Raw genomic sequence first — 15615 nt, forward strand, 5'->3', positions numbered from 1 at the left:
TCTGTGATGTCTTAGGTTTAGTAGTATCATTTTTAGGTGAGTTAGAATTTGTACTCATACAATTTGCCTCAGATTCTTTTCTTTTCAAAAACTTTAATAATCCTTGAACAAGTTTTGCACCTTGCCAGCATATTTTTTTTATCATATAAATAGTAAAACCAAACCGAAGTATTATCAGCAGATTTTTATGTTTTTTGAAATTATTATTATTCATTATGGATAAATAATAAATCGGAACATAAACAAAATTACAAATATAAATGTTTTAAACAATAAAGCGTATAATACATATTGTAGGTAGTTACCTATTTCTGAATAAAAGAACTTGAGATGAAGACTAGCAATTAAAAATATGTTCAAATGTTTAAATATTTAAAACTATACAAACAAATTTCAGTACTCCTCACTAATTGTGAGGTTGAGTTTCATTTCGCTTCGTACTTTGACATTAGGCAGACAAAGAAAAGTTAAACCCTTTAATAAAAAATATTTATAGCTAATACCGAAAATAGCGGTATTTTACCTTAGTAAATACCGGTATTACGAAATTGCAAAATAGTCAGAAATACCGGTATTTCGGTATACCGGTATTGCAATCACTAATTGTAGTTTATAAAGTTGGCCTTTATGCCATCAAAAAAGACAACCTTTGATTTTCGAGTGTTTTCTCAATGACATCAGTAACTCGATATACATGTTCCATGGCCGAACGTAGTTTCTAATTCATTTAGACCACCATGTGCTGTTTTGCTGTTGTACTGGAAGTTTGGAGTCTTGCTGAATAAAGACCACCTTATTTTGCAGCCGATTTTATCCAAATATTCCACTAAGTATACCATCTATGTTTTTTTTTCAAGACTCCAGGATTCGTATTCTTCTTCAAGTTTGCTTGTCATGTATGCTACATCTTCTTTATCTACAACCACAACGACTTGGGCACTTCAAACAATTTGCTTCGTGGCATGAAGACTCAATGTGTTTCCTAATTCCTGGCAGAATGTTTTTCTATTAATAGTCTCAAACTAAATATGTTGTCCATGCATGGTATAGCAACCCTAATTTCTCAAAAAACTTTGACATAGCTGGCAATAGGGATATCGATCGATATGATTCCCTTATGTGCATGTTTTCCATACATCTGAAACATAGTTTAGCCATATATAAGCATTGATCAAAATAGTTATCTTTCTTCGCTTAAGATTGCTTTTAATTTCCTCAGCAACATCCTTAGGAGTAACCAATGGAATCCCATCAAGCACTGGGGTTGAGATTCGACATGAACTCCCTCATTAGGATGAAGTCTTGTATCAAGATGTTCTGCAAAAATATTTGCTTCCTTTCAAATAGTTACAAACCCAACAGTCATCAACATTTTTTGGTTTTTATTTTGGTTGGCTTCTAGCTTGATAGCATCTTCTTCTAAGTTTATGCTTTTCAGCTTCCTAATTTCCTTTGAAAAATTTATTTCTTTCAGTCTACGCTTAACACGTTAGCATTGGTAAAAGTATCTAGTTCTTCTTCTAAGTACTCTAATTGAAATAACCTCAATCTGTATGTTTGTTGATTAGCGTTGGGTTTTGTTGCTTCAATTTTAATATAATTTGGTGGTACATTTTTGACAATAAGTCTATCAAATCAGGAGTCTTATTAAGAAACTAGGGCAAAACGTCAGTTTGCTAGTAGACACGAATTCGAATCCACATCTAGCAGCAACTTTGTATAATTTACTCCCTTAATGGTAATGAGTCTGGTGTCCCAATGGGCACACTTAGTATTGAATTTTTCTCCAACAATGAAGCGGTTGCTTAATTTATTAAGGAATGTAATATACTCATATTCGAAATTGTTGCATGTTGCAATGTTGTATATGTAGTAAATTGCTATTGTTACAATTGTAGCTACATATTTTCCTTCTTCTACCTCTGCGATCTGTATCGGCCAATAAGATGAGATTCTGAAATAAGACATACATCATCATTTGCCGTGTACAGAACTTTTTGTAGTCCATCTTGGTGCTCCAGCAGTCTCGGAGAAGCCGTTAAGTCTTGCCAGAAGCTTTAATTCTGCTCTTAATTTCATTGAGTGCAAATCTTGTTATCAGTACTCATTTAGTTTAAGATAAATTATTGGCTCTATCTTGACTATATGTTTTCTGAGGATTGTTAGACTCTTTCTAAGTAACATCTTGATTTATTTTACAGTTAAGTGCCTTGTTACAATATTTTTTGTATATTTTCTCTATGTTATAGTTTTTGACTACAATTCACCACAACAACACAATCAACGTCAAACGACAGACACGGAAACTGAAGAGGAAGAAAAGGACGAGGAAGAAAACGAAAGAAAAGATGATAACCACATTCCTTTCTTAGCAAATTTTGGAAAATCAGATCGCATATCAGAAGTAGACGTAGATGAGGAACATGCAAACGAGGATGATAGTGCCGTGAAGATTGTTGCTGTTAGACCGAATGTATCGGATACGGATACTGCTGGTGTTTATATTATCGCCGTTGTTGCTGGAATTAGTGCTGCTGCTACTGTTGGATTGATTGCGTTTGGCATCGGGTGGTACAAGTAAGTAAAAAATAGACTAATTACTTTTAAAACCGAATTTTGTCTAAAAAGATACTTAAAATAAGGTTAAAAATATCATTCCACTCAAATGGACCGCGTTATCTATCACTTGGCTAAGCGACAACTAAACAATGTTGAGATGAAAATGAGTTGAAAAATATAAGACTTCTCAGAATAGAGAAACTATTGAAAATTGTTTGGTGTTTGTCTATTTTTATCACAGAACACTGATGACAGCCATCACAAGCACAAAATCCGCTTGGTCAGTCGTTTTACAAGTCGTGGCATAAATTTAATCACAAATACTAGACTCAAAATGATGATTCTTTAACGTTTTTTTAGTCAATGTGAAATGATCCAAAAAACACGTTAAAAATAAAAAGAAAATGCGAAAAAATGACTAATACTAAATTAACCTCAGTTATAAAACTTCTATTATATGATAACTAACTTCAGGTTTAGAATGTCAACCTCAATTTTGACATATTTGTAATCTTCATTAAAAATCCTTTAAAATGAGTACAAACACGACATATTTATCTTCAATATTAGTGAAGTTATGGTCAACTTCCGGTTAAGAATGTCAACGTCAATTTTGATATATTTGTAATCCTCGTGAAAAATCCTTTAAAATGAGTCCAAACATTATACGTTTAATTTCAATATTACTCGAGATATAAGCAATTTACGATTTGAAATGTCAATGTCATTTTGACATATTCTTAATTTTTATAAAATGTCCTACTATTTATCACAAAAATAAAAATATAATAAAAAAAAATCAAAAATTAAGGTTGGTATTCATATTTAAAAATTAAATTGCCATCTTCATTGTTGCTAACTTCGGATTTAATACTTTTTATTCAAACTTTTTTGTTTTTTGAGATAAGTGCATCATCTTTGGACTCATTTTAAAGGTTTTTTTTAATCAAGAACACATCATGAAAGAACACCATGAAGTTGTCCGTTTGTCTATTATATGATAACTAACTTCAAGTTTAAAATGTCAACCTCAATTTTGACATATTTGTAATCGTCATTAAAAATCCTTTAAAATGAGTATAAACACGACATATTTATCTTCAATATTAGTGAAGTTATGGTCAACTTCCGGTTAAGAATGTCAACGTCAATTTTGATATATTTGTAATCCTCGTGAAAAATCCTTTAAAATGAGTCCAAACATTATACGTTTAATTCCAATATTACTCGAGATATAAACAACTTCCGATTTGAAATGTCAATGTCATTTTGACATATTATTAATTTTTATAAAATGTCATAATAGTTGTCACAAAAACAAAAATATAATAAAAAAAATCAAAAATTAAGGTTGGTATTAATATTTAAAAATTAAATTGCTATCTTCATTGTTGCTAACTTCGGGTTTAATGCTTTTTATTCACACTTTTTTGTTTTTTGAGATAAGTGCGTCATCTTTGGACTCATTTTAAAGGTTTTTTAATGAAGATAACAAATATGTCAAAATTGACGTTGACGTTTCAAACCGGAAGTGATTGTATCTCCATTAATATCAAAGTTAAATATGTCGAGTTTGGACTCATTTTAAAGGATTTTTTATAAAGTTGACAAATATGCCAAAATTGATAGTTGAAAGATCAAATTTTTTGGTTTTTTGAGATAAATGCGTCATGTTTGGACTCACTTTACAGGTTATTTTATGAAAATTACGAAGATAATAAAATTAAAGTTAACATTGATAACTAAAAGATTTTTATTGTTGTAAACATTATTTCTTTCCATTTTATTTTAAATAAAGTAAAATACTTTTTTCTGTCTGTACTTTTATTAAAATGGATTGTTATAAATTCTACCGGTTTCGGCTTATTTACAAAACCATCTTCAGGAAACTTCGAATCTCGTCAATTTATTTTAAATCTCTCGTGATAATTAGCATCTCAATAAAAACGTTTAATAGAAAATTCAAGATGCTAACTATCACAAGAGATTTAAAATAAATTGACGAGATTCGAAGGTTCCTGAAGATGGTTTTGTAAATAAGCCGAAACCGGTAGAATTTATAACAGTGAATCCATTTTAATAAAAGTACAGACAGAAAAAAGTATTTTATTTTATTTATAAAAGATTTTTTCACGATTAAAATAACTTCAGTTATAAAACTTCTATTATATGATAACTAACTTCAGGTTTAAAATCTCAACCTCAATTTTGACATATTTGTAATCTTCATTAAAAATCCTTTGAAATGAGTGCAAACACCACATATTTATCTTCAATATTAATGAAGTTATGGTCAACTTCCGGTTAAGAATGTCAATGTCATTTTGACATATTCTAAATTTTTATAAAATGTCTTAATATTTGTCACAAAAACAAAAATATAATAATAAAAAAATCAAAAATTAAGGTTGGTATTAATATATTAAAATTAAATTGCTATCTTCATTGTTGCTAACTTCAGGTTTAATGCTTTTTATTCTATCTTTTTTGTTTTTTGTGATAAGTGCGTCATCTTTGGACTCATTTTAAAGATATTTTAATGAAGATGACAAATGTGTCAAAATTGACGTTGACGTTTCAAACCGGAAGTGATTGTATCTCCATTAATATCAAAGTTAAATATGTCGAGTTTGGACTAATTTTAAAGGATTTTTTATAAAGTTGACAAATATATCAAAATTGATAGTTGAAGGATCAAACTTTTTGGTTTTTTGAGATAAATGCGTCATGTTTGGACTCACTTTAAAGGTTATTTTATGAAAATTACGAAGATAATAAAATTAAAGTTAACATTGATATAACTAAAAAGATTTTTTCACGATTAAACTAACTTCAGTTATAAAACTTCTATTATATGATAACTAACTTCAGGTTTAAAATCTCAACCTCAATTTTGACATATATTTAATCTTCATTAAAAATCCTTTAAAATGAGTACAAACACCACATATTTATCTTCAATATTAATAAAGTTATGGTCAACTTCCGGTTAAGAAAGTCAACGTCAATTTTGACATATTTGTAATCGTCGTGAAAAATCCTTTAAAATGAGTCCAAACATGATACGTTTAATTCTAAATTCACTCGAGATATAAAAACTTCCGGTTTGAAATGTCAATGTCATTTTGACATATTCTTAATTTTTATAAAATGTCTTAACATTTGTGACAAAAACAAAAATATAATAAAATTAAATCAAAAATTAAGGTTGGTATTAATGTTTAAAAATTAAATTGCTATCTTCATTGTTGCTAACTTCAGGTTTAATGCTTTTTATTCTAACTTTTTTGTTTTTTGAGATAAGTACGTCTTCTTTGGACTCATTTTAAAAGTTTTTTAATGAAGATGATAAATATGTCAAAAGTGAAGTTGACGTTTCAAACCGGAAGTGATTGTATCTCCACTAATGTCAAAGTTAAATATGTCGAGTTTGGACTCATTTTAAAGGATTTTTTATAAAGTTGACAAATATATCAAAATTGATAGTTGAAGGATCAAACTTTTTGGTTTTTTGAGATAAATGCGTCATGTTTGGACTCACTTTAAAGGTTATTTTATGAAAATTACGAAGATAATAAAATTAAAGTTAACATTGATAACTAAAAAGATTTTTTCACGATTAAACTAACTTCAGTTATAAAACTTCTATTACATGATAACTAACTTCAGGTTTAAAATCTCAACCTCAATTTTGACATATTTGTAATCTTCATTAAAAATCCTTTAAAATGAGTACAAACACCACATATTAATTTTCAATATTAATGAAGTTATGGTCAACTTCCGGTTAAGAATGTCAATGTCATTTTGACATATTCTTAATTTTTATAAAATGTCTTAATATTTTTCACAAAAACAAAAATATAATAATAAAAAAATCAAAAATTAAGGTTGGTATTAATATTTAAAAATTAAATTGCTATCTTCATTGTTGCTAACTTCAGGTTTAATGCTTTTTATTCTATCTTTTTTGTTTTTTGTGATAAGTGCGTCATCTTTGGACTCATTTTAAAGGTATTTTAATGAAGATGACAAATGTGTCAAAATTGACGTTGACGTTTCAAACCGGAAGTGATTGTATCTCCATTAATATCAAAGTTAAATATGTCGAGTTTGGACTCATTTTAAAGGATTTTTTATAAATTTGACAAATATGTCAAAATTAATAGTTGAAAGATCGAACTTTTTGGGTTTTTGAGATAAGTGCGTCATGTTTGGACTCACTTTAAAGGTTATTTTATGAAGATTACGAATATAATAATAAAATTAAAGTTGACATTGACAACTGAAAGTTTTTTTCACGACTAAACGAATGATTTTAGTTGATAGTTTTAGTGTAAGAAAAATATGCGACATAATGGTATCTTGTGCTAACTAGCTGTTAATAACTAACTTTTAATTTTATACTAACATCTAGAAAACGACACTGGTCCGAAATTGTAGGTTCATCTATTTTTTCTATTATAGAATTTCTAAGTGTATCTAAGTGTAAAATTTGTGTAATTTTACACTGATTATAGTGATTACTGATTATAGTGCATTTTCTAAGTGTAATTTCTAGCGCCATCTTTTGTTGAGTAGGACATTTAAACGTTTATACATGTAATGAAAATATTTATCATTAAACAAGCTTAATTAAGCATTTATTTGGCTCAATATCTTGGAATAAAAACCTAAAAAGTGTTAAGAATATCCAGAGATAGATTATATTGGAAATACTAGGTTAACAAGCTGATACAATCCTTTATTTTACTTTACACAACTTTATTATCAATTCATTTTATAATGAATCTTATTCTGATCTCTTAAAACTTTTGCAGCTTTCTCCGGCGTTAAATCTCTTTGAACCTGAGCAAACATTTCATATCCGACCATAAATTTCTTAACGGTAGCTGATCGAAGCAAAGGTGGATAAAACATAGCATGGAAACTCCAATGATCTTGATTTCGTTTATATTCATCACCAGTAGGTGCCCCATGAAATCCCATCGAATACGGAAAGCTACATTTAAAAACATTATCATATTTCGAAACGAGTACCTTTAAAACATCGGCTAAACAATTTCTTTGGGTTTCATTTAAATCTGTGAATCTTAAAACTTGTTTTTTAGGTAACACCATCGTTTCGAACGGCCAAAAAGCCCAATACGGTACAAGAACAACGAATTCGTCGTTTTCGTAAACAATTCTTTCTTGTTTATCTAATTCTTTTTTGACGTAATCTATTAGTAGAGGACGACCATTTTTTTGATAATATTCTTTTAAATTTTTATCTTTAATTCTCGGTTCGTTCGGCAAGAAATTCGACGCCCAAACTTGGCAGTGCGGGTGCGGATTAGAACAGCCCATAATCGCACCTCTATTTTCAAATATTTGCACCCACACGTATTTTTTTCCCAAATCTTCCGTCTGTTTTACCCATTCGTTAATAACATCCAGAATTTCTTCGTTTTTCATCGTGCCTAAATGCATATCTGATTTAGGATGGAAACAAATTACTCTGCAAGTACCTTTAGCAGATATCGATTTAAATAAATCATCATTGTTATCGTTGGGAGATGGGCTATCTTCTAGTAAAGCGGGGTAATCATTTTTAAAGACGTACACTGAGTCGTATTCAGGAGTTTTAATCCCACACGGTCTTTCTACACCTGGGCATAGAGGATTATTAGGGTCAAATGATGGCGTTTTATCGGTTGGCGCATTTTCAACTTGTCCGCTCCATGGTCGTAACATTCGATGGGGTGAAACTAACACCCATTCGTCTTTAAGTGGATTATATCTATTATGTTGATGTTCTAAAACGAAAAGGATTGATCAAAAGATTACTCTATTCGTTTATTAATTTGAATAAAACTAAATAAGGATATAAATTGCACTTCAACTAGATTATTTTGACAATAATAACAAACATTGCGCAAACACAATCTTGATACAGTGAAAAGTGGAAATGTATTATTAAAAATCGCATGAGGAACATTACGGACTATGTAAGATAACTTTATCTTGCGTATTTTGTCATGAAAGTCATCTAGAAGTTCATATGACACTAAATATAAGGTCTTTGGCCCTTCTCTCAGATTGAACTTAATGATCTGATTAGAGATGTGGGCCTCTCGAAAGAGATAGCGGAACCTCTTTTTATTAGTACGAAATCGAGGAAAGGAATTTGTTAAGTACTTTGAGGAAGAGATGAACCTGGTCTATTGTTCTGATGTCCCTGGATTGATGAGCAAATTTAACATCACCTAAGATAAAGATGAATTTATAGATTCCTTGAAAAGGAGATTTAAAGCTCTCCTTCTTCATCACGAAAGACAGTGTACATCTGTACCAGTTGGACACTCGATGCATTTAAAAGAATGGTAGGAAAACCTGGCTCTCATCCACGATTACGATGACATAAAATGTCCAAAAAGACATAATTTTGAATAAGGCACTAACAATGAAAAGTTTTGTAACCTGAACTCAATGAGATTTTGCATTTAGGACTTATGATATGTATTTCAATAACTTCGCCCGAAAGCGACCTCGGCAATATTAGATGATATCGTTCATTTGATGTCTTAGAAAGCAAATTAAATACACAACACTTGAATGAGAAACCGTTTATCTTTACTTTGCCGAGATCGCTTGCGGGCGAGGCACTGGAGCTGATATATTATGAATACAAATCTGAACTCGATGAGGTTTTGAATTTAAAAGCTATGATATTAGTTCTACAACCTCGCCTTTAAGCGACCTCAACGATATTAGATGATAACGTTAACACACAACACTTGAATGAGCAATTGCTTATCTTTATGTTGCCGAGGTCGCTTGCGGGCGAGGCACGAGCTGATACATTATGAATACAAATCTAAACTCGATGAGGTTTTGCATTTAGGAGTTATGATATCAGATCCAGTGTCTCGCCCGCAAGCGACCTCGACGATATTAGATGATATCGTTCAGTTGATGTCTTGGTAGTAAATTAAGCAGAGAACATTTAAATGAGATATTGTTTATCTTCACTTCGTCGAGATTGATTTGATGTTTTTTATAAACGGTATCTCATTCACAACATTTGGCTTGCGAGTGAGGCGCTGGATATCTTATGATATCATCGTAAAAGTGATATAAACGATCAGTTGCAATTGGTTATTATACAGGGTGTCTCACGTAACTTGTTTGTTCGAATTTTTTCAAGTTCCACTATTCGTAGAGATTTGAAATTTTGGTAGCATGGGTTGTTCATTCAAAACTTTTGATCTAAAATATTTTCAAGATGGCTGCCACTTCCGGTCTACCGGAAGTAGACCATAACTTTATTAATAGTTGAAAGATCGAACTTTTTGATTTTTTGAGATAAATGCGTTATGTTTGGACTCACTTAAAGGTTATTTTATGAAAATTACGAAGATAATAAAATTAAAGTTAACATTGATAACTAAAAGATGTTTTCACGACTAAACCCGAATGTGTCTAGTTCTCGTTCTAATTTTAGTCTAATAAAAACACACAACATTGTAATATCTTATGCTAACTAGCGCTACCTACCACTGCCACTAGAACTAACACAAGACCTAGAAATAGAAAGTATCGGGTGTAGCTATGCGTCTGAAGAAATATTGAGAAACTTGGGAAAAACTCTAAAATCATCATGTGGCTTAAAAATCGATGATTTTTTTTAATCAATGTGAAATGACCCAAGAAAACACGTTAAAAATAAAAAGAAAGTGCGGAAAAGTGACTAACACTAGATTAACTTCAGTTATAAAACTTCTATTATATAATAACTAACTTCAGGTTTAAAATTTCAACCTCAATTTTGACATATTTGTAATCTTCATTAAAAATCCTTTAAAATGAGTACAAACACGACATATTTATCTCCAATATTAATGAAGTTATGGTCAACTTCCGGTTAACAATGTCAACGTCACAATATTTGTAATCGTTGTGAAAAATCCTTTAAAATGAGTCCAAACATGATACGTTTAATTCCAATATTACTCGAGATATAAGCAACTTCCGATTTGAAATGACAATGTCATTTTGACATATTCTTAATTTTTATAAAATGTCTTAATAGTTGTCACAAAAACAAAAATATAATAAAAAAAATAAAAAATTAAGGTTGGTATTAATATTTAAAAATTAAATTGCTATCTTCATTGTTGGTAACTTCGGGTTTAATGTTTTTTATTCTAACTTTTTTGTTTTTTGAGATAAGTGCGTCATCTTTGGACTCATTTTAAAGGTTTTTTAATGAAGATGACAAATATGTCAAAATTGACGTTGACGTTTCAAACCGGAAGTGATTGTATCTCCATTAATATCAAAGTTAAATATGTCGAGTTTGGACTCATTTTAAAGGATTTTTTATATATTTGACAAATATGTCAAAATTAATAGTTGAAAGATCGAACGTTTTGGTTAATACAAATCTGAACTCGATGAGGTTTTGAATTTAAGAGCTATGATATTAGTTCAACCTCGCCTTTAAGCGACCTCAACGATGTTAGATGATAACGTTAACACACAACACTTGAATGAGCAATTGCTTATCTTTATGTTGCCGAGGTCGCTTGCGAGCGAGGCACTGGAGCTGATACATTATGAATACAAATCTAAACTCGATGAGGTTTTGCATTTAGGAGTTATGATATCAGATCCAGTGCCTCGCCCGAAAGCGACCTTGACGATATTAGATGATATCGTTCAGTTGATGTCTTGGAAAGTAAATTAAATTAATTATTTTATTATTTAAATGAGATATTGTTTATCTTCACTTCGTTCAGATTGATTTGATGTTTTTTATGAACGGTATCTCATTCACAACATTTGAACAACATTTTGCTTGCGAGTGAGGCGCTGGATATCTTATGATATCATCGTAAAAGTGATATAAACGATCAGTTGCAATTGGTTATTATACAGGGTGTCTCACGTAACTGGTTTGTTCGAATTTTTTCAAGTTCCACTATTCGTAGAGATTTGAAATTTTGGTAGCATGGGTTGTTCATTCGAAACTTTTGATCTACAATATTTTCAAGATGGCCGCCACTTCCGGTCTACTGGAAGTAGACCATAACTTTATTGTAGAAGGATACCGATTTTTTTTAACACTCTTCTAATTTTCATGTTTTTGAAAAATTCTCCACATTGATGCATCTGGGAGCAAAAATGTTACAGACCATTGTGTTGAGGGTACAATTTGTTACAACTTTTGTTGTAAAAGTTTTTCTGTGTCATGCTCAGGATACCAATTTTTTTTAACACTCTTCTAATTTTCATATTTTTGAAAAATTCTCCACATTGATGCATCTGGGAGCAAAAATGTTACAGACCATTGTATTGAGGGTACAATTTGCTACAACTTTTGTACACTGCCATCTCGGTCAATATGACCAAATCAGCTTTTCCCATCATACAGGCCAAATATTCGGCATCTAATAATGTTGACCCTGTAGATTGATCAAATCGGCCTACTAGAAGTGCTACGTAGCACCAGTTTCTTCTGCACATGTTACAGAGTTGATCGCAATGGCTCAAAACATGTAATAATAATAATAACAATATATATTTATTAACCCAATTACATGCAAAAAGAATTACAAAAAAGAAACTACAAAATAAAAAACCATAAAAAAGTAACATAATCAAAAAAAATATAAATTAAACTAAATTTGGAAAAGGACCAAGTCAGTTAAGCAAGAATGCTAAACTGTTTTTCATTGGCCCTTGAATAAAAGAAAAATATATAATACATCATAATGATGAATCAAAAACCAGAGTCAACTCAGAAAATTATAATTTAACGAATTGAAATTAAAAACAAAAGGTGAAATCATAAAAAAGGTATTAATGATATTAATACTCATTTCCTCCTGCTGCATCAACAGCTCCACTTTAAGTTTTCTTTTGAATCCACTCTCATTCTCCAGCCTCATCAGAATAGGAATGTTGTTATAAATGTTAGGCACACAGTATGAAAAAGCTCGCTTAAACAATTTAAGCCAGTGCTTTGGTATTGTTGTGTCTAACATTTATATTATGAACATCAATACGATAAGTAATTTTGTTATATAAATAAGGAGGAGTCTTATAATTAAGTATAAGCGGATCCCCGTAGATAAAGATGGATATCACAAGTGCTTCGCAGAAATGTATTCTTAATTTTTGATGTAAAAGGGTTTTGTTGGAATACAATTAGCTTGAGGGTGAAATAAGCCCGCTGAAGAAGACTTCTGACATGACTTCTAAATCGTAAATCAGAGTCCAGCACAACACCTAAATTACTATCTGAAAATTGAAGTCGTTGGTTGTTAATAATTATATTTAAGGCCTGCCTAATGTTATTCGCCGGCAACCCTCCTCCGAAGACGATAACAGAGGATTTTGATGCATTTAGATAAACAATGGCGCCTGGCGTTTTGAAGCAATAATTCAAGATCAGGATTAATTCGAAGTTCGGACATGCCCAAGTCTCTCCCATCAAAACCGAGGTATATTTGAGTATCATCAGCATACATGTGGGTTTTGCAATGCTTTAGATTGGAACAGAGATTAATAGTGTAAATTAGGAATAATATTGGCCCCAAGATTGATCCTTGAGGTACACCTGAAATAATATAACCTCTCTTCGACAAGACACCCTGAAATTTAACAATTTGCGAACGACAAATTAATGACGAATTAATGATGAACGAATCAACATAATGAAGCACAGCAAGTAAAGTCGAATGATGGAAACGCCTTAGAAAAGTCAATTAGGATGAGAGCCGTAACATTTCCCTCATCCAATCCACACAAGAAATCATCGGTCACATTCAGAAGAGCTGTAGTAATCAAGACGAAAACCAGACTGAGTAGATGGAAGTAAATTAAAAGTATTAAGATGATCCCAAATCCTTACAGCCATAATCCTTTCTACTATCTTAGAGCAAACATTTAAAGATGCTAATAGGCTGAAGATCATTTAGTCCTGAGGGGTTACTGCATTTCGAGATGAGAGACACCAAGGCAGTCTTCCATTGATCAGGAAAGACACCCAGTTCCAGACAAAGAATGACAATATGGTACAAATAAAGGGGGGCAACACAGAAGTAATGCCATCACTTCCAACTGTATTGGTTTTAATAGCTTGCAGCGTACGATAGATTTCGTCTTCCGAGGCTAAGGAAAAGGATAAGGTAGTACAGATTTGAGGCAGGATATTAGAGTTGTAGAATTTAATAAGCTCTGCATCACCAGAGTTAGTAATTTGAGAGGCTAAAAATGAATTGTTAATCAAATCCGCATCACCAATGTTGCTAGAAATACTACCAGTCCTATTACCGCTAATGCCTAAAGACCGAAAGGCATCCCACAATTTCCTAGAATCACCACCCCTGAATATGTAAGATAAAAAGCTTTTTTTTCACGTTGAAGTGTATTATTGGTGAAGTTATGCAGTTCTTTATAATAGGTAAAATCAGAGTGTAGTCTAGAAGCCTTAAATGACTTATAGGCTTTGTCCCTCAGCTTCATAAGCAGCCTAAGGGCGATAATTCTTACGTAAAACAACAGTCTTGAAAGATGCATATATATTGAAAAGATAAATAATATGATAATTAAAGAAATCAACCTTATCACCAATACTAGACATATGCAAAAATTCCCTCCAAAGCACAGCACACAGATGGTCCAGAAAAGCTTCCCAGTTGAAATCCTGAAAATCTCTATTCTTACCAGGATTTGAACGTATTTCAAATGATAATGTGACAAAAACAAGTGAATGATGAATGATGAATATCATATTTAAGATTATAAAATCAATGAAGGTAGCGAAAGAAAGGGTGATCCGTGTTAGACTCGATATAACTCGGTGAAGACTAAACTGCTCAATGATAGGAATAAATCGATTACCATAAAAGCCATCAACATCTAAGCCATTGATGTTGAAATCACCTAAGCAGACAAGTTCCTCAGAAGATGGAGAAAGATAGGATACGACATCTTCAAAACGCGAGAGAAATTCACCCAAACCTCCATAAGGTCGATAAATAACACCAATCATCATGGAAACAGGAAAGTCAATAAGTTCAATCCAAAGATGCTCTATATATAAATTTTTCTTGAAATAAAATATTATATTTCAGTGTCGATTTAATGTAATTCGGCGACTCGGTCATTATGACCAAGACAAATTTTCACAAATATCTTTACAGGGATGATAACAATTTGAAAATATTTGTCATGGGACTGCATTAGTCCTCTATATTTTCCTTTGCGCATCATATGCCAAAAAAGGAAATTTTGTGAAATATAAAAAACGTTCTGGCAGTGAACGTGTTAAGCCGGGTCGCTTGAGGTCGAGGCTTAGTGATTAATATTACATCAAATTGAAATTGGTCATCATATTGTTTGAAATGCTAAAATTGTTTCGGTGTTATAATCACTTCATCATTTCAACCTTATGTGTTGTAGATTTAAGTAGGTAAATTTCTCTTCGATAAGAAACTTATTGATATATCAAGATGTGCGATCACGATGTATGTTATCAATATCAAACGTTTTCTAACAATATTACACAATGCTACATTTTAGAAAATTAAAAAATTATATCATCATATATGTAAAGTTAAATGTTACAATTTAATGGAAAGGTATTTTTGACGTGTAAAGCATACACATAATAAATGGGAATATACTAACCGTTTGGATCGAACGACATCGTGTTAAAAGTACACACTTTATGATTCACTTTGAGAAAGCGACTGCGCGTTGAAAGTGAAGGTTATCAGCTGATTCCCCCCACATTCTCCATCTGCGCGAATTTAAAATTGTAGAGAATCTATTTTATAGATTAATTTTCCCGCGTTTTACATTACTTCCATAAAGTAATAAAATCGTCCACCCCACCTATCTATTAATACAGAGGAGTAACTGATTATATCCAACTCCAAAACATATTTAAGATGAAAATTCGAAACTTTGATATGGGTTAAACATTGATTTAGACGTTCAGAGTAATCGATGGGTTATCTTGAACCTTGAAGAATTTATTACGTTAATGAAACTTTCCTAATT

At 31.3% G+C, this 15615-nt stretch overlaps 2 protein-coding genes across 2 annotated transcripts in view; one reads left to right on the plus strand and one right to left on the minus strand.

Annotated features, from left to right (window-relative positions):
* LOC111420132 (uncharacterized) overlaps positions 1 to 15615 on the plus strand; it is a 73616-nt gene that overhangs the window by 8951 nt on the left and 49050 nt on the right. The window contains exon 4 of the mRNA XM_071195688.1: positions 2250 to 2577. Within this exon, the coding sequence (XP_071051789.1) occupies positions 2250 to 2577 (328 nt within the window). The remainder of the gene's footprint in view (positions 1 to 2249; positions 2578 to 15615) is intronic.
* On the minus strand, positions 7287 to 15313 carry LOC111417092 (Galactose-1-phosphate uridylyltransferase). The gene is made up of 2 exons (XM_023049271.2): positions 15241 to 15313; positions 7287 to 8357 (listed from the first exon to the last, which is right to left on the minus strand). The coding sequence occupies exons 1-2, from the start codon at positions 15257 to 15259 to the stop codon at positions 7330 to 7332; spliced, it is 1047 nt and encodes a 348-aa protein (XP_022905039.2). The 5' UTR covers positions 15260 to 15313; the 3' UTR covers positions 7287 to 7329.

Source organism: Onthophagus taurus, chromosome 1 (genome assembly GCF_036711975.1).
Source record: "Onthophagus taurus isolate NC chromosome 1, IU_Otau_3.0, whole genome shotgun sequence".
NCBI lineage: Eukaryota > Metazoa > Arthropoda > Insecta > Coleoptera > Scarabaeidae > Onthophagus > Onthophagus taurus.